The sequence below is a fragment of the Balaenoptera borealis genome (assembly GCF_965194805.1).
Source record: "Balaenoptera borealis genome assembly, chromosome: 1".
NCBI lineage: Eukaryota > Metazoa > Chordata > Mammalia > Artiodactyla > Balaenopteridae > Balaenoptera > Balaenoptera borealis.
In genome coordinates, this window is record NC_138860.1 from 176,557,987 (window position 1) to 176,577,680 (window position 19,694).

At 53.8% G+C, this 19,694-nt stretch overlaps 1 protein-coding gene across 3 annotated transcripts in view; it reads right to left on the reverse strand.

The window, feature by feature from the left end:
• The window catches only part of EPHB2 (EPH receptor B2), a 183,887-nt gene that overhangs the window by 97,870 nt on the left and 66,323 nt on the right, over positions 1-19,694 (reverse strand). For all 3 annotated transcript variants that reach the window (XM_082372676.1, XM_082372674.1, XM_082372675.1), the window contains exon 3: positions 16,995-17,679. In XM_082372676.1, coding sequence (XP_082228802.1) covers positions 16,995-17,679 — 685 coding nt within the window. The remainder of the gene's footprint in view (positions 1-16,994; positions 17,680-19,694) is intronic.

The following is a 19,694-nucleotide window of genomic DNA, read 5'->3' on the forward strand; positions in this document are numbered from 1 at the left end:
GAGACAGTGTCTGTAAGAGGCCCGGTTCTCTAATGTGTGCTCTTAGGCACTGTGGCCTCCCTTGGCTCTCCCATCCCACCTCCGCGATGATTCTTACTGAAGATGCTGAGCATCCAAAGCTGCCAACCCTGCCAGGCCCAGGAGGTAGTCACAGCTGTGCAGCCCCGCTGGGGCTCTGGGGTAGGAGGTGGGTCAGCCCTGCCCAGCCCAGGCAGCTGTGGAATGAGGATGGGGATGAGGGTGGGCAGGGGCCTCTCCCCGGGAAGCCCCACACCTGCCCTGCCTCTCATGCCTAGAATATTCGGTGCCTCCTCAAGCTCTTTCTGCTTGTCCTCCAGGTCTCAGCTCAGGTGCAGCTTCCTCTAAGAAGCCCGCTGGGACGCCCGGGCTGAGTGTGGTCCCATCCCCACCTCCCCGGGTCCCTTGTGGGTCCTCACGGTCCTGAGCTTCCCCTTTACATACGCCATCACTGTGAGCTCCTGGAGGCGGAAGCCACGTTGGATGCAAATCCCTCTCTGTGCTTGGGCCTAGGACAAGGCCCAGTGCACTGTAGTCTCCAGCCGTTTCTGGAGAGGCTGGGGCATTTGTCGGCCCATATTCTGCCTGGTGCTCCTGGGGCTGGGGATGAGGCTGCTGCTTTCACTGAGGTCCAGAAATCCACTTCTTCAGCCACCAAATCCCTCCTTGGGGAGGGGGCATCGGGGACTCTCCCAACTTAGCAGTTGGGGGTGGGGTCAGGGTGACCCGGGGTTAGGAGGGGTTTAGAGAAATCCTAGCTCTGCCTCAGACTGGCCTTCTGTCCTTGGGACCCTCATTTTCCTTGGCAGTAAACCAGGAGGATAACTTCATGGTGGTGGTGTGGGAGGGCAGGGTCTTGGCCTTAACCTGGCGGCCAGGCCAAGGAGTAGCTTGTGGTGGGCGATTCTTCAGACACCATCATGCAGTGGCTGCCCCCTATGCATTCCTTGGGGTTTCCCCTCCCAATCATATGTAAAGTATTTTGCAAATGAAGCATCAAGATAATATCCCACCCCTGCAAGCACATGAACCCCTGCGGCCCCTCCTAGGTGGAAATTCAGGTGTCTCCCCGACAGCAGGTAGACCTGAGCTTGGCTGCCAGCTCTGCTTGAGTCTAGCTTTGGAACCAAATAACCCGACTGGGCTGGGCCATCACTTCCCCAAGCATCCCCTATAGGCCAAGGTAGCCCACTCCAGGCCAAGGCCACCCTGCCTCCTGGCACCTTCCCCCCCTCTTCCCCATGCTGGGTTCCACACAGAGCAGAGTGGCCCCCTCCACTCTCACCGGGACGTGACATTCACCAGCATCACTTCTGGTCCCATCTGGGGAGAGCCCCACCCCCCGGCAGCTAATCCCCACAAAGCCCAGCACTGGGCCTGGCGTGACAAGCAGGCCCCGTGCTGCCTGCAGCTCCGCTGGGCGTGCTCAGAGGGGCCGAGGCGGGATTCGGTGCGGCTGTCACTCTCTCTGTCCGTTCCTCTAATTGGATTCCCAACACGCAGAGGTTGGCAGAAACGCTGGGGAGAGGAGAATCAAAGGGAAGGGGTGTCCGGGAGATAAAGAGAGGCATTCTTCCCGGGCCACAAAGACTGCAGCGCGAGGGGCGGGAGGGGACCTCGGCGAGGGGCTGCCCATCTGGAGGGCGCCGGGGCGGGGAGAGGGCGGGGAGAGCCGGAGCAGGCTCGCGGGAGGCGGAGGCTGAAGGGCCTGCTCTCCTCCCGCCTGGTGCTTCCCCACTTCTGCTCATGCAGTGCCTTGGGCTTGTATGACATCCAGCCTGCTATGGGGAATGGGCATCCTTCGAGGCCTGACCTCTCGCTCCCATCTGCTCTAGGAAGCGTTCTCCGAATGCTCGGGAAGGCCTAGGAGTCGGCTGGACCTGGGTCCCAATGCTGGCTTGCCCCCTGCTGCCCCCTGGGAGGTTCGCGCAGGCCCTTGCAGCTCTCTGGCCTCAGTTTCCTCCACTGTGGAGTGGGGATAACACAGAGGGGCTGCATGGGGGAGGGGCTGCACGGCGGAGGGGCGGCACAGTTCAAGTGTGCCCCTTCCCTTCCTCCTAGAAGCACCATGGCTCCTCTGCTGGCCTGTCCACCACTGGCCCTGCTTTGGTGTCTCGTGTAGACACAGCCTCTCTCCCCAGGAAGAAGGCAAAAGTGCTGCATAAACAAAACACCTCAGACAGATATGAGAGGAATGACGATCCCAGCCTGGGCAGGGCCTTGCGGTCATGTCTTTACCACCGTCTGGCCTCTTTGGCAGATGAGAAACCGGAGGCTCCGGGAAGTGAGGGAAATGCCCAAGGCCACCGACTAGAAAATATCGGAGCCTGGTGAAGAACTGACCCCGGGCCAGCACCATCACCGCACCCCTCCAGGGCGCCCCCATGCTTTCCTGTAAATCATAAGCACATTTTGCATGTACGCGTTGTGCACACAACCAGCAGGGAAGGCGGGCAGGCCAAGGATAGAGGCTTGCTGCAAAATGGGCCCGATTTGCTTTAAGGATGTTGGAACCACTGACTTTGGTTCATGAAAGAGACATGAAGAGGACCTCAAAGAGAATTTCTAAGAGACAGAAAATCAATGGCCCTGACATTCTGGCCCCCAGAAAGTGTGTGTGTGAGTGTGTGTATGTGTGTATCCCCCCTTCCCACCCCTGCCGCCAACACACATACTCCACTGGTGGGTCCAGTGCACCACAGACACACATGCTCACAAATACTCATTTCCAAGTGCATGTGCATCTGGTTTGATACAATATATATATGAACATATACACTCTGGCTTGATCTGCTTGTGGTTGGATATGCACAAACATACACACACCTACTTGACCCAGGACACACACACCCAAGGACAGGGATCCCCTCATACAATGATGGGTGCACCCACTCATTCTGCGGCACCTATGCTCCTTGACGTGCACTGGTCCAAGTGATCCAGCACATGCATGAATATGCTCCACCCTGCACACACACATGTGCTGGGACAGGTCAGACAGACACAGGAACATACGAACACAAAGGCAGTAATGACTCACAGTGGGCTCCAGGGTGAACTGCGTGGGCAAGGGCACGTATGGGCCCCACCCCTGAAATGTACGCACATGCTCTTATGTCCAGAGATGTTCCAACCACACACGTGGATGGATGTTGGGTCAGTGGGCACACTTCTACACATACGGGCACACAGACTCCCAGCAGGCCCAGCACGCACTCTCCCACGTCTAACGGGGCCAGTGCACACACACAGGCAGGTGTGTCGGGGACGCTCTGCACTGACCCAGCACACGCGTGTGTGCACATCCCGCCCAGGCCTCCAGGGAGCTCCCACAGACAGACAGCTCTGACAGCAGGGTGTGGGGGGAGGGCAGCCCAGGGCTGCAGTTGCCAGGGATACGGATGTGGGGCTCCCAAAGCTTCATGGCCCGCCCAGGCAGGGCAAAAAGGCCAGCGATCACTCTCAGGTCTTTAAAATGTTGCAAATCGGATGGTGACGCCTTTAAGGGAAGAAGCTTGAGTCTGGTTCCTTGGAAGGAGCCAACATAACATGAGGCTTTGGGCCCAGAATTTGCTGGGGACATAGGGGCCAGAGGCGGGAAATAGCTCTGACTGGCCCCCAAGTCCCACCTAGCCCTCTGCTCACGCCCCATTGGACAACAGGGGTTGAGGGGCCTTACTTGCTGTGTGGCCTGGAGCAAAGGAAGTCACCTGCTCTCTCTGAACCTGTCTCCTCATCTGCAAAAGGATATGGTAACAACCCTGAGCATTTAGACAGCAAGTCCCAGGCTATGATCAGCACTGACCACACGCCACAAGCTGGGTGCTGCGTTCAGTGCTTTACTTTGATTATCGCACTGAGTCCTCACAACTCACCTGTAACATTCCATTTATTATTACACCCATTATTTAGATGAGGAGGTTGAGGCTTTGGGAAGTGAGTCACCTGCCCAGAGTCACACAGCTAGTAAATGTCAGAGCCAGTATTAGAACCTAGGCAGCTGGCTCTTACCTACATCTCTAAACCTTCCTGCTTGAGGGCGCTAGAGCATGGCAGGTAACCTGGGGTCACTATCCTGGTGTCGCAGATGGTCACGGCTGTCCTGCTGGCCTCTCGAGGGGCACTGTGAGGACCAGGAAGAACAGAATCAGAGGCTGTTAGTGCATAAGAGTCATTCTATAGCTGGTGACATTGAGCCCCAGAGATGGGGTGGGGTGGGGAGGTGCTCTGCCAGGGTCCCAGGGTGAGTGGGAGAGCCCATATTTGGACCCAGGCACCCTGACTCTGTGAGCTGCTTCTGTGCTGCTCAATAAAAGCACCCTGTCTGGTTAAAACAATGCCAAGCCACAAGCATGTATTAGGCACCCACTGTGTACCCAGGCTTGCTTGTAACTGAGAGGGGATTACCAACCAACCCCCGGCCCCCTTAATCATGTACACACGCTCTGCTCTCCAGGTGCGCTGACAGGGAACTGCCTGCTGACCCCCCCCAAGAAACATTCTTTCCTGAAGCAGGGGCACCCCCTCCACTCCCCATCGTTTTCCTATTTTCTGAGCTCCCATTACTCCTCTGGGCCTCTTCTAAACCCTGTGAGGCTGGGACTACAGGCCCCATTTAACAATGAGGAAACTGAGGCTCAGAGCAAAGGCCTCCTCAAGTAAGTCAGGCAATGGGGCTGGGGTCTGAACCTGAGATCGGAGACTCGGCGGGCTGGGCGCCTCCTCCTGCTCTGTGTCTGCACAGACCCGGGCCTGTGGTGGGCTCCCACAGGCTCCTACTGAGAGGTGGGTCCCCCAGCAGGCCCTGGTCTAGGACGACCATGCAGGGAGTCCAAACACTGTTGGGCCAGCGCAGGCAAGGGAGCAAGAGCTGGAATTAATGTTTGTTAACGTGAAAACACAAGGAAGACTGAAAGCTGCTCTCTGAGGTCCCCAGCTCCTGGATTTAAGATTCTTACAGGAGATGCTGAGTCCCAAGGAAAAGAACCCTCAATCCATGCCTGGAAACGCCTGTCCCAACCACAGACAGACCTGTTGTGCATCCTGGCTAAGTTGGTCCCTCTGGAGCAGGAAGAGCCCTCGGCTTCTCCAAGGGCCTCTGTTAGCATCATCGCTCACATCAGGGTTGGGAGGGTACAGGGTGTGAAACTGGGGTGAGTGGGTCTCTGCAGCTAACATTTATGGAGTAGTTTCTATGAGCTAAACATCAGTCTAGAACCTGGACACAGTGGTGGACAAAACAGAAACATCTGCCCTCACGGAGCCTGCATTTCAGCTGGGGAGACAAGTAGGTAAGGAACAAAGAAACAGTATGCCAGATGGCAGCAAGGGCAACGGAGAGAAGTAAAGCAGGGAAGGGGGACGGGCTGTGTGCACACGTGTGTATGTGCACACATGTGCATGAGAATATATATGCACCCTTTGGAAAACTAGGGCAATGGGGGACCTTGGTGAAAAGGTGGCGTTCGGGCAGAGACCTGAAGAAGGTGAGAGGGCAATCAATGTAGATACTTGAGGAAAGAACATTCCAGGCAGAAGAAACCACCATGGAGTTCAGCGGGTCTGAAGTGGAGGAGGCAAGGAGGAAATGGGAAAAGATGGGTCCGAGAGAGGGGAGGGACAGATCATGGAGGGATTTGTGGGCCCTTTCAGCTTTTGCATTATGTAAGACGAGGGGCTTTGGGGGGTTCTGAGCAGAGGTGGGACATGACCTACTTTTTTTTTTTGGCCACACTGCACGGCTTGTGGGATCTTAGTTCCCCGACCAGGGATTGAACCCAGGCCCCAGCAGTGAAAGCGTTGAGTTCTAACCACTGGACCGCCAGGGGAATTCCCATGATCTACATTTTAGAGGGACCTCTGGCTGCAGGGCAGGGAACAGACTGTAGGGAACAGGGAGGAAGCATGGTGATGTCCAGTAGGTAGTTAGGTATGTGAATCTGGACTTTAGAGAAGAGGTCTAGGCTGGAGATTGACCAGAGAGGGCCTGGACGGAATCACCCAGGGAGGGAGAGAGAAGAGGACGCCAAGGACTCAGCACCGGGGCCTCCGAGGTAGAGAGGCGGGAGTCAAGTGGGAACTGGCCACGAAGCACCCGGCAAGGCACAAGGGACACCAGGAGACAGTGGTCACTCTGATAAACGCTCCTCAGGGAAGCCAAGGCCTGGGAACTGACCGCTGAATTGGCGACATGGGTGTCACTCATGGCCTTGATTATGAGCAGATTTAGTGGAATGATGGGGCAGAGGTCTGATATAAACGGGTTCAAGAGAGGTCTTGGAACAGGAATCAGCAGCAAGGGGGCTGGGAGGGTCACAGCCTGGGCGACCCAGTGACCCAGCTCTAGTCTCTGGATAAGCCATTTCATCTAACGTCTTAGGGCCTCAGTTTTTATGAGTGTGAAGTTGGTGATCAGTGGCCTTGGCCCCTTCGTTTGGGGTGGGGTGGGGAGCAGAGGACAAGAGATAAAGTTCATGTGCTGTGTCTGGATGCCAGTGACGTGGGAGCGCTTGCGTGTTTGTGACCCTCTCCTGGGTTGGCTGATGGGTTGGGCAGATGGGTCACCGTGATCAGGAAACAAATCCCTGTGATGAAAACAACAGCATCATCCAACCTCCATGGATGGGGCTCCATGGAAAAAGATTGGGAAGGCCTGGTGAAGGAGCAAAGAGCCCGAGGAACCAGAGAGGGTAGGAGTCCGAAGGGAGGCCCACCCCTCAGGGTGACCCCTGGGCCACCAGCGACGGGCTCCTTTATCCGTATGGTTGTCGGGGGCTGATTCACATCCTGCCAAACCCACCCACACCTTCCTCTTCACACAAACCATGTGTCTTCTGGGCCACAAGGAACTCTTCCAGGCCACCTCTCCCAACCTAGGATGGAGACTAAGGTGTTTCAGGGAACGCTGGGGTCTCGTCCCTGCAGAGGTGGAGGCAAAGGGTGGGGGCTATCTGACTGAACATCACAAGGGGCCCCAGTGAGAGCCTGGGTCTAGGAGGCCAGAGCACTGGGTTCAAGTCCCAGCTCTGCCACCAAAGTACACTGTGACCATGGGAGAGTCTGGTCCCCTCTTGGCTTCAGTTTTCCTTGCCTCTAAAATGGTGCTAATAACCTTCGCCTTGCTTCTCTCATGTGGGTATCATTCAGATCAAAGTATCTCACAGGGTGAGACCAAATGCTATACAAAAGCAGCCTCTAATCTTTTCTGGAATGAGGCAGAGTGTAAGTAAATAAATACTGTACATATGTAAGACATTATAATTACAAATGGCATCCCCCCCCACCCCCCACCAGGCTATGGAAAAAAAAAAAAACCCTGTTTGGTATAGTATGAAGAATTCTCATTAGGACTTCGGGAGGCCTGAGTTCTGATTCCAGCTCTGTACCTGACAGGGTGAGTGAAGCTGGGCAAGTTACCCCACCCCGGCCTGTTCCAAAGCCTTGGCAGAGGTCAGATGCTGGTTTTAGAGGGGTTTTATAAGTTCTGCCAGTGCAGAATTAACAACATAATGTCCTCCTACCCCACCCCCCTTACCCAAGGAAGGCAGTCTAGGGTGTGGGAAGGGACTCGAGCTTTGCCAGGCAGGTTTCAGTTCAAGCCTCTTAACTGCTGTGTGCCCTTGGGCAGCTCCCCCCTCTGAGGTCAAAGTTCATACCTAGACACTAGGAGTAGGGGGAACAGGGAGAAGCAGCAGGATGGGGGCAGAAGACAAAGGGTCCTAGGGAGGAGGTGCCCAGCAGGGTGGGGTGGAGGCCAGAACAGGGCCTGTGGGGCCTGAGCCAGCTGCCGCAGAGCAATGAAAATCTCTTAACCACACAGAATTGTTAACAGCTCCCAAATCCTGTTGTACCACAGGCTTAGAAAGGCTTAAACTGTTAAATGCATAAACTTCCTCAATAAACGGGCTTCTCTCGCCAGATCCCGAAGCCCAGCCAGATGAAAAGGCAGCCGCTGGAGGGAGGGAACTTCCCCAGCTGTTTATGGTCCTGCCAGAGTGTTCTGGAGGCAGCCTGCGACCAAACCCATCAACCTGATGCCTTCAGGGTCCGAGACCCATCTGGGGCTGAGAGGGGGCAGCGCTGGGGCTCCAGGGTCAGATTACCGGAGTTCAAATCCTATCCCTTCCTAGTTGTGTCACCTTGGACAAGCTGCTTCACCTCTCAGAGCCTCAGTTTCCTCTTCTGTAAAATAGAGATGAGGCTACCTAACCCCGCGGGTGACGGGGATTCAGTGAGAGTCTGAGTGGGGAGCTGCTGGTCCGTAGGAATAAGCACGGGGGCCCTGCTACCAAGGCTTTCTGACACCTCCAAGAAGCAGAGGAGATCAGAAGTAGGAGGCAGTAGAGTGCACACCTGCCTCTGCCAACTATGAGGGGTGTGATGGTTGGCCCTCAGTCTCAGTTTTCTAATTTGATGGGGGGATTCCAGAAGGTAACCGGGCAGGAAGGGATCATGACGTGAGCACTTGGTAAATGTCGCATGGGGGCCGGGGGGACTCCTCTCTGGCCGGAGGTTAGCCGGGGGTGCGTGGGCCGGCCTCCTTCCCCGAGGCCATCTCACGGCTTGGCACGAGGAGAGGAGGCCTACGGGGGGCTTCCCCACCCCTGAGCCTTTGCTCTGGGACCGTGCTCCATCCTGCCCTACATCTCTTGATATGAAAGCAATGCGTCCTCCAAGGCTCAGCCGTGAGCCTCCCTCCTCCCCTCGGAAGCCCTTCTGGTTGCCCCCTCCTTTCTTTGAGGTCTCACAGACTCACACGTGAGCCCCTCAGCTGGTTATCTGTCAAACTCTTCTTACATCTCAGGGGCTCCTGGGTAATGGGGAGGTGGGCAGGGCAGAGTACATTCAGATATCCACTCACTCCCGGGTAATCACTTGTCCCAGCAAGCTGGAGAAAGCTGGGTTCATATTCTGCCTCTGCTACTTACTGGCTGTGTGGCCTTGGAAAACTCACTGATCCTCTCTGGACCTCAGTCTCATCATCTGTAAATGGACCTAATCGTATCAGCGGAAGATTCAATAAGATAGTGGAGCAGAGCATATAACACAGAGCTGGGCACACAGGAGGTACCTTTCACCCTTTGCCCTGGTCTTCTCCAATCCTCTCAGGACTCCTTTCAGCCTCTGCCTCATTCAGCCCTTTGAGAGTGCTGGCAGCCCCTCTGCCCTTCTCCCTTGGCTAAGAATACTTCTCCTGTACCCCACTCCCCCAGATGGCTGAGGGTCAGCAAGAGGCCAGGGTTAAAAAAAAATCAGTATCATTTCTGACTATCTTTTTCCTGCCTCCACCTCCTCCCATTCTCCAGAGCCCTGGGAAAATGGCTCCTCCTCCAGGAAGCCTCCCCAGCTCTCTCCTGACTCCCTCCTAAGTGCCCCAAGGCTACAGTTACAGATGGAGCCAACTCCCCTATACCAGACTGGAAGCTCCATGAGGGCAAGAAGGGCCTTCCTCATGTCTGCAGTCCCCACACCTGGTTCAGGGACTGGCGCACAGTAGGTGCCTGAGGAGTGTTATTCACTGTGTGTTAGCTTCTTGGTCCTCTATGAAGATATCACCTGATCTCTCCATGAAGCAAAAAAATCAGAAACTGGAGTTCAGTGAATGGCTGATGGCTGGCTGGCCAGCTGGCTGGATAGATGGACAAACAGATGGATTAATGGTTGGAGAGATGGATAGATAGTTGTGAACAAAAATAGATGCTTTGAGAGCATATAGAAAAGGGGAAGTGGGGAGGGGGTACTTCTAATTTTTAAGAGCAAAGACTTGAATAGCCTGTACTGGCCAGGGTCCCCATCCAATCCCCTTCTCGAAACGCTGGCCTGTGTGGTCTCAGCCCTGGCCTGAGCCTGGGGGTCTGGAGGGGTTATCTATCACCCTTCCTCCTCCCCAAGCTGGGCGTCTCCACCCTGCCCTTGAAGAGAAGCAGCAGAACTTTCTGTGTGGGGGTCTAGGCCGTTCCTCCCACCCAGCACTCCAACCCTCACACCCCTTTCCCCAGCCAGCACAGGCCTTGCCAGCTGGATGCCTCCCTCCTCCTCACCCCGAGACTGACCGCACCCACCCCCAGAGGCTTGCCAGACACATCTGGGCCACTGGTCCGGCCTCTGTGGGAAGGGCTGGAGCTGAGAGCAGGGTGGGAAGGAGGCCACCCTGAGGGTGGCCCAGGATCCAACCCTAAGGGCAGCCCAGGATCCAACCCTGAGGGCCCAGAGAGGACCCCTGGTCCCTCCCTACCTTGGCTGGGGAGGCACAGGATTCTGGGAGTGAAATAGAAAATAAAGCCACAGGCATAATATCCCATGCTGGTGAGTATGCGGGGAAACAGACACTCTCGAAGACTGCTGCCAGGCGGGTAATTCAGCCCAGTCTTTCTGGAGGGTAATCTGGCAACGTGCATCAAAAGCTCAAAAAAAGTACATACCCTTTGACCCTACAATTCCATGCCTGGAGACATATCCTACACAAATGCCAGGAGCAGTGCAAAAAGGCAGAGGGACAATGAAGTCCATGCCAGCATTTAAGATAGTGAAAAACTGCAAGCAATCTACATGTGGATCACTAGAGAACTGGTAAATAAATCATGGTACATCTATCTATTATGGAATTCTAAGAGCCTTCCCAAATGATGATCCAACAGGACATGGAAAAATGCCCACAAAATATTAATAAGTCAAAAATCCTCATGTATTCTCAGAAGGAATCTATTTTTTCTTTTTAAAAAAATCAATATGCTTAAATACATATAAATACACCTAGAAGGATCCACACCAGTCTGTTAACAGTGGTTACTCTCTGTGTGATTTTAATTTTCTCCTTTTGGCTTATCAGTAATTTCTAAAGATTCTACAAATAACCTGTATTGCTTTTGTGATAAGGAAAAGTTATTTTTTCCTCAAAATAAAAAAGCTCATTAGGAGAAAAAAAAAAGTCCACAGGCAAAAGACAGTGTTTGTAAAAGTCCTTATTTTTCTAACACTTTTCTAGGTATTTTCTCATTTACTCTGCACAGCAGTGCATCTGTTTACTCTGCTTTGCAGATGAGAAAACAAAGACCAGGAGAAGGTCCACTGCTTGCCCAAGGTCACACAGCTAGCAAGTGGCAGGGCTGGGGTTTGAAGAAACAGGTCTCCATGGCCAAGGTCAAGGAGAGGCCATGGGTGGGGGAGAGAGCAGGGCTAGGGGCTGCCAAGCAGGGCAGGGGGAGGAGAGGGAGAGGCTGGGAGGAGAAGCCCGGCAGCTGGGAACTGGGAAGTCTGAGTTGGAGCCAGCGGATCAACATGTGTGTGCAAGCACCTCCCACCCCCTCACCCCCCTAACCCGCTGGCTCGCAGTCCCTCTCCCTGTCCAAGCTAAACATTAAAAATCCCATTACACCCCAATAGCATCACGGCAATCACGCTCACTGTGGAACTGCCTCTGGATCCATTACAGAGGCACGTCTGCCATGGGGAGAGAGGAGGGCAGGGTCCCCAGCGGTTGCTGGGCTGGGGGCTCCCACTGATGGGCAGGGAGTAGCAAGTAGGGGCTTCATTAGGGAAGGAGAGACCAATGGGAATAGGGATACGGAGACAAACTTGGAGAAACTGAGGCAGGGACACATTCACAATCAATCCCATAAACATCTGGAAAGAGTCAGGCAAACAGACTCAGGGCTTGGGTGGGAGCAGCTGCTGCAGAGGAGGAATTCCAAGGCCACTCTCCTGCCCCGCCCCCGACCCCCACCAGCAAATCAGCCGGTGGCAAGCCCCAGTGGGAACTGTGATCCTGTGGAGGCTGGGGACTGGGATAGGGGAAGGGGGCGGAGTTCTTCTGAAGGAAGTCCCAGGAGTCTCCCACCTGGTGTCTGTGGGGCCAGTGCAGGCCCAGATTAGGCACTCAATGAACCATGACTAGATGAATGAAGAGGAGAAAGTCGTGCCCCAGCCCTGCACCCACTAGGGCCTTGGACATCCACCAAACATGCCCTATACTGTCACACCTCGGGCCTTTATTCATGCAGTTTCTCGACCTACAATTCCTCCCCTCCCTTCACCCATCCACATCCCACTCACTCTTCAAGGCCCAATTCAAATGCCACCTCCTCCTTGAAGCCCTCCCAGATGCCCAGTCGGAAAAGATGCCTTCTTCCTCATATTCTCAAAGTACTTTGCCTGGATAGACTTCATTTCTGGAAGGACCATGCTCTGCCTTGTTCCCTTGTGTCTGAATGCTCTGCTTGCCCAGGAGACACTTGAAGCCACAAACCGTGGCTCTCAGGCGCTCTCCTCCAGCCATCCCAGGACAGCCTCAGTCAGCTCAAATGACACCTCTTCCAAGAAGCCTTCCCTGAACCACCTGGCTAAAGCATATCCTCCTTTTGATCTCTTTTATTGTACCCTATATTTTTCTTTTCACTCCTCACAGTTTATAACTATTTTATTTGTTTATTAACTTTATTTCCTCCATCTTCCCCCATCCACCCACCCAGACCAAAACTCTGGGAGGGCAGTGAATGTGTCCCTCTTGTTCACATCTGTGTTCCCTAGCACTGGCATGTGCCTAGCTCAGAGAAGGAACTCAATCAATATCTGTTAGAGGGCTAAATGGCACACAGGGGGTACCCAATACATGCTTGTTGAGGGGTTAATTGGCTTTTCTGAGCCCCTCCCCTCCCTACTGTGCCCTGCACACAACAAACAGGCACTAGAGGAAGTTGGTCTGATTGAGTCAGTTTAGTCCATAGTTTCATGAACCACTCAGTGCACTGGGAACACCCAGTCACCACTGCCCACCCCTGGGATCGCTGCCATTCCCCACGAGGACTCACCTACTCCCCCCCGTCCCCCCCACCGTCAAGTTTTCTCTAATTTGTATTTCTCTGAGAGAGCAATGGATTCTTTTCCCATCATGTTATGTTTCAATATTAAATGGATCTTTCCAAACCACACCCTCCCAGAGATTCCGCTAACGTCCCCTCCCACCCTTTAGGGTGGATGCTCCCTGGGGTGGTGGTGGGGCTGGCCTTGAGTCCTACTTGGTCTGGCCAAGGATGTGTTAACACATTGTGTGTCTGAGCTAATAGTCCTGTTATAGGAGCATCAGTGCTGCTTGTTTAAAAATGCTGATTCTTGGCCCTACCTCAGAGGCACAGAACCAGACCTGGGGAAGAGGTCTGCACCAGACCCAGGAATCTGCATTTTAATAAACTTCCCAGCGGATCCTGAGGCATAGTAAAGGCTGAGAATCCCTGAGCTGGAGATGGGGAAAGCACTTTGCCAACCACCCAGATGTGAGCAATAATCATCATTCCTACACGTCCTGGACTGGCGGGGCCAGTGCCTGTGGGACTTGGGCTGAAGCAGCCCCACATCTGGGTGGCTGCACACATGCCACAGCAGCAGCTGGTGTCCTTCTGGCTCCCTGAGCTCATTAATCACACCTTGACTGGCCTCCACTGACATCCAGTAGCCGGCTGGGCTGGGCTGGGCCTCGTCCGGGGGTTGGTGGGAGGGGGGAAGCCAGCGCTGGACACACTCTGCCCCAGCATTACCTCGAACTCCCACCCCTTGCAAGAAGCAGCTCAGACTCTGATCCTGTGACAGGCCACCTCTGTCATGGCCCCAGGGACCCCCACCTCCTGGCATTTACACCCTGTGTAATTCCCTCCCCTGGAGCATGGACTGAACTTGGTGACTCCCTTTTTTTTTTTTTTTCAAATTTATTTATTATTTATTTATTATTTATTTTTGGCTGTGTTGGGTCTTCGTTTCTGTGCGAGGGCTTTCTCTAGTTGCGGCAAGCGGGGGCCACTCTTCATCGCGGTGCGCGGGCCTCTCACTATCGCGGCCTCTCTTGCTGCGGAGCACAGGCTCCAGATGCGCAGGCTCAGTAGTTGTGGCTCACGGGCCTAGTTGCTCCGCGGCATGTGGGATCCTCCCAGACCAGGGCTCGAACCCATGTGCCCTGCACTGGCAGGCAGACTCTCAACCACTGTGCCACCAGGGAAGCCCTGGTGACTCACTTTTAATGAAGAGAATACAGCAGAAGTAATGAGATGTCACTTCTGAGATGAGATTATAAAAAGATTGTGGCTTCTGTCTTGGGTGCTCTCTCTTTTACACTCCCTCTCTTGGATCATGTGCTCGGGGGAAGCCACTGCACGTGTGAGAGGCCCACGTGGGAGGGACTGAGGCCTGCAAACAACCACATGAGGGAACGTGGAAGCAGATCCCTCCCTGGTCAAGCCTTCAGATGAAACTGCAGCCCCAGCCGACAGCCTGCTTGCAACCTCAGGAGAGACCTTGAGCCAAAGGCACCCATCTAAGCCGTGCCTGGTTCCTGACTCTAAGAAACTGAGATAATAAATGCTTGTTGTTCACTACTGAAGCCCGTGCTCCACAAGAGAAGCCACCGCAATGAGAAGCCCGCGTACTGCAACAAAGAGTAGCTCCTGCTCGCCACAACTAGAGAAAGCCCTCGTGCAGCAACGAAGACCCAATGCAGCCATAAATAAATAAATAAATAAATAAATAAATAAATAAATAAATAAATAAATAAATACATGCTTGTTGTTCTAAGCTGCTAAATTTTGGGCTAACTTGTTATGCAGCAATAGATAACTAATACACCTCTTCATCTGGGCACCACTCCAGCCACAGTTCTTCTTACATCTCTCCTTGCACCCTTAGCCACAGCCACACCAAACAATTGACCAGTCCCCCTAATGAGGCACACTGATTCATGTCCCCAGGTCTCTGCTGATGCTGATCCAACCTCCAGAAGGACTGGGCCACCTGGTTAATGTACACCTCTCCCAAGACTCAGCTCCAATGTCACCTCCTCTGTGAAGCCTTCCCTTTTTCTGTGCCCACCTCAGCCTGAGCAGTTCCTATTAAAACAAGTCTAATGCATTCCCACCCTTGTTCATTTACAGTCGGTCTCCTCTGCTAGACTGTGAGCTCCTAGAAGGCAAGGCCATAGTTGGATTCTCTTCTGTCTTACCTGGTGTTTAGCACAAGGTCTGACCTGACACAGAGGAGGTACAGGGAAGGTTTGATGAGTGAATAACCAATAAGCAATGAGTGACTGATTCTGTTCCCCATGGCCTGTCTCACCCCTGCCATGTCCCAGGGCTGTGCACTTTCACACTCAAGTATAGGAAACAAGATCTGTTGTCTTCCCTAAGAAACCAGCCTTTTCTCCCAATGTCTCCATTTCTTTTCCAAGACCATTACAGCCCTGTAAGCTGGAATTCCTGGTTCCCTCTGATTCCTCTCCCTCCTCCCTTTCCAATCTGTCTCCACATCTCATCTGATTCACTGCCAAAACATCCCTTGACTGCACCCCTCCTCTTCCCCAGCACTGTGGACGCCCAATCCACGCAGCCATCATCACCTGAGACCACTGCTGCAGCTTCCCCACAGGCCACTGCTCCTGTCTCTTATACACCCACTTGTCCTCCCAGGACCCTTAAAATGCTGCCTCAGAGGGCTGGAGGAGCCATGGAGGTGGCGGATGCGACAAAATTTCATCAAGGTGAGGATCATTGCAATTACCCTGGGCTAAACTTTAACTGGCTCTTCGAGGCCCCTGGAAAAGCTCCAAACTCATAGCCTGGCATCTGGAACTACCCCAGGACCCAATTCCAATTGGGAAGGCAAGAGGAAGTGGCACAAGCAGGCTTCAAGTCTCCTATGTCACCACCATCACCACCATAGCTCACACTGCAGAGAACCTGTGCCACGCTGGGCTTTATATGTAGCATCTCATTTAGTTAACATTTATTAACCTCTTACTGTATCCTAGAAGCCATCAAAAGTGCTTTACATGTCTTAAGGTCTTGAATCCTTACAACTACCCTATGAAAGAGGGTTCCACAACTCGGATCAGGACGTCCAACTAGTAACCGGCAGGGCTGGAATTTGAACCCAGGTCTGTCTACCTTCACAGCCTTCTCACCACCATGCAGTACCTCGTACAACTTCTTACGTTTACACAGCACCTTTGTGACTCTTGGCCATAATCAAATACTACCTGTACTACTGTTTACTTAATATTTTTCTTTAAATTAACTTAAGGGGCACAGTGGTTAAGAGGGTAGTTTGGAATTACATTACCTGGGTAAGATTCTGTGCTACCTCCACTTATTCACTGTATGAACTGGGTAGGAGCTGTGATTTCTTCCTATAAAATGGCACTTTCCTTCATAGGGTTCTTGTGAGGATTAAATGAGTTAGACATGTAAAGTGCTCAGCACACAGTAAAAATGGTAATCAGGAGGGCTGGCTCACAGTGGAGCTGCACTTCCCCATCTCTTTGAATTGGAAGTAACCACATCACTTGCCTTGGCCATTGAAACGTGCATAGGAGTGATGTCTGAGCCATTCCGGGGGGGAAGATTTAGATCCCATATACAATCTGTCACACTTGCTCCTTCCTTCTGCCCTGGTGATCACAACATTCCAAATGGTGGCTCCTCCATCTGCTTGGCTCCCAGAGGGAGGAATCCCAAGCTGACTCACAGTGTAGCATTAAGTGAGAAACAAACTCTTATTGTTTTGTCACTTCAGCGTGGCCTGGCCTATACTGACTGATACAGCAAAAGCGCAATGAAGGTTCTCTTATAAATGTTATTTACTATGACTTAACACATTTTCTTAAAAAGGAAACCATATCACTTTTGTAAATGAAGAAATAAAGTACCACCTGCCATCATTACATAATAATTAAAATGAGAAACATTTATCCTCAACTAAAATCAGCCTGCATACCCCCTGTAGTATGTACACATACCACCATTCAAGAAGTGCTGTTTAATGCCTCCCTCTAAGAAGCTGAACGACGGCTGTAGATTTGGAAACCCTGACCACAGAGGGCCTCATGGTCAGCTCCAGGCCTCTGTGCTCACCAGCCTGCCCTCCCAGCTGCCAGGTTCAAGTCTGCAGCCAACACCAACTCCACACACTTGCAGGGGCACCTGCCCCACCATGGCCCTTACCTCGGCAAACAGTGCCATTCTCCACGGCCTCGAAGCCCGCTTTGCACATGCAGCGCCCGATGGGCACCAGCCACTCGCCGTCCCCGTTACAGTAGAGCTTGATGGGCACGTCCACCTCCTCCGCGTTGGCGATGCAGCTACCCCGGGCAGCCACCAGCGATGTGCTCTCAGCCCCTGACAGAGTCTCCTGGAAGATGGCGCCGTTCTGGATGACGCGGGGGCACTTGCGGTAGAAGACGCGCACGGCGATGAGAGACATGCAGCCGCCATAGTCCTGGAAGGCCAGGTAGAAGCCACTGCGGGACACGGGCCCGAAGCTCCGCACCTCGGTGTTGATCTTCATGACCCGGCCACCAAGGTCCACCTGGGAGAAGCTCTCGTCGGCGGCAATGGTGTCCACCTTCACCCACGGGTTCTCCATCCAGTTGGGGAAGGTCTTGGTGGCCGAGTCGAAATCGGCCTCATAGTAATAGAGATTGAAGGTCTCTTTGCAGGAGCCAGGCACGCTGGGGATGCTGCTGCAGTCACGCACCGAGAACTTCATCTCTACGTGGATGCGATGGGCGCCACGGCGCCGGATGAACTTGGTCCGTAGCCAGTTGTTCTGGCTCGATTCAAACACATTGCACACCTGGTACGTGCGGATCGTGTTCATGTTCTCATCGTAGCCACTCACCTCTTCCCACTGCGGGTGAAATGCTAGTCAGGTGGGGGAGGTAGGGGCTTAGCCCCAGGGAACACCCTGTCTAAGAGGGGAGGCACAGACTCTTCCCTAGGGAATCCTCCAGTCTGATGGGGGTAGACAGGACACCTACCACCAGGGGCCTCCTAGTCTAATGGGGGAGGCACAGACCCTACCTAAGGGATCTTCCAGTCTGATGATGGAGACATGATGCTTACCATCAGAGAACTCTAAGCTGAGGGGGAGACATAGCCTTGGCTCTGAGGAATCCCCCAGTCTACGAGGGAAACACACCAATCTGATGGGAAGGGCACACGCCCTGCTCTTGGTATTGCCCTAGTCAACGTGGGAGATGTGACCCTTACCCCCAGGGGTAACTAATCTGATAAAGAAGACGTGGCCCCTGTTCCTGGGAAGCTCCCACTTGGAAGGGAAACCAGGGAGAGGCCCACCCTGTCTGAAAGCAGACAGAGCTTGTGCTTGGGGAGCTAGCAGTCTGATGGGGGACACAGGACTTCTGCCTGCCGGGAGCTCCCTGTCTGACCAGGGAGACACAGTCCTTGCCCTTGGGGATTCCCAGTCCAATGGAAGAAGAGCCCTCACCCCCATAACAGGAAGACAAGGCCTTTCCCCATGAGAGCAGCTCTGCTCTGGGGCCTTAAGTGGCTAAGACAGTGCCTGGAGGGACACCTTCCCGCCTTCCCGCCTGGGGTCCGCACTTCGGCACTTCACTGGGCCCCAGCCTGGGCTCTCACCCAGCTGTGAGTTCCCAAGCCCCACTGCTGGAAGGGGCTGGGCAGGGCCATGGAAAGTTGGAAATGGAAGGGCACAGGCCGTGTTCCCTCCACAGACGCTCACAGGCCAAGCTCACTCGCAGGCTGAGCCTTTGTTCACACTTTTGTGACCCCTCGAGCACCTTTCGTCTCTCTGTCCATCCTCTGGAACCTCTCGCCGCGGCCTCTCCCTCCAGCTGCAGTGTTTGCATTCACCGACTCTCCCTTGGGCCCTTGGGGACAACTTGCCTGGACAAGTGCCGGGCACTCCCGGCCCTCTTGGTCTGGTCTCCCCAGTGGGACTGAGAGCTTGTTGAGATCAGCCACCCATCCCCTCCTTCTCCTGTGCCCCCCTTGGTGTTGGGCTGGCTTCGTCTGGGGTAGACCCAACAGCAGAGTGAACCCCACTCACCTATGCTGGGCCAAGGGTGGGTGCTGTAACAGGATCTCATTTCTTTGTCATGATTATCACATGTGGTAAGTAGGGTTATTTCTACTTTAGATGAGGGAGTAGAGACCAGAGAAATGAGGTCACCTGACCCAGGTCACACAGACACAGACCCAGACCCAGACCCATGCTTGTCCACACTGTCTTGAAACATGAGGACCCAACAGTGGCCCAGGAGTCCTGGGTTTTGTCCCAGCTCTGCTAACTTGATGTGTGGTCTTAGGCAAGTCACTGCCCCTCTCTGGGCCTCTATTTCCCCAACTGCCAAATGTGACTTTGGGGGGGCGGGGGCAAGTGGTGGGAGAGGTGTCACTCTCAAGTGGGTGTTCTTTGTCCTTTTGCCTCCCTCAGATTCTCTGGGCCAAGTCTGCACAGGGCGGGTGGTGTTTGCCAGCCCAGGGAGGGCTGATGCTGTGAAGGGCAAGTGTGCGTGGGGAAGGCTGAGCTGGCCCAGCCGCTCCTTCAATGGCGGCTCTGAAGCTCCCTACGTTGCATTTAATTTTTTTTTTTTTGGTGGCACCATGTGACAAAGTCAGCCCCTTGTTTCAATCACTGCTCTTCTTCAGAACTTAATTAGAGCACTTAATTAGAGCACTCTGCCTTTCTCCCCTCTCTCTAATTAACATGCAGAGGCCCTGCAGCCTAAACACCCCAAATAATTGCGTCCGGGGGCCCTGCAGCCCAGCCTGGCCTCATTACTGACAGGGTGGGGATGTGCGCCCAGCCGCCTTCACAGATGGAAAATTGGTGACAAGAAAGAGCCACAGAAAGAGGCCTGACCCTGGGGCCCTGCCTAT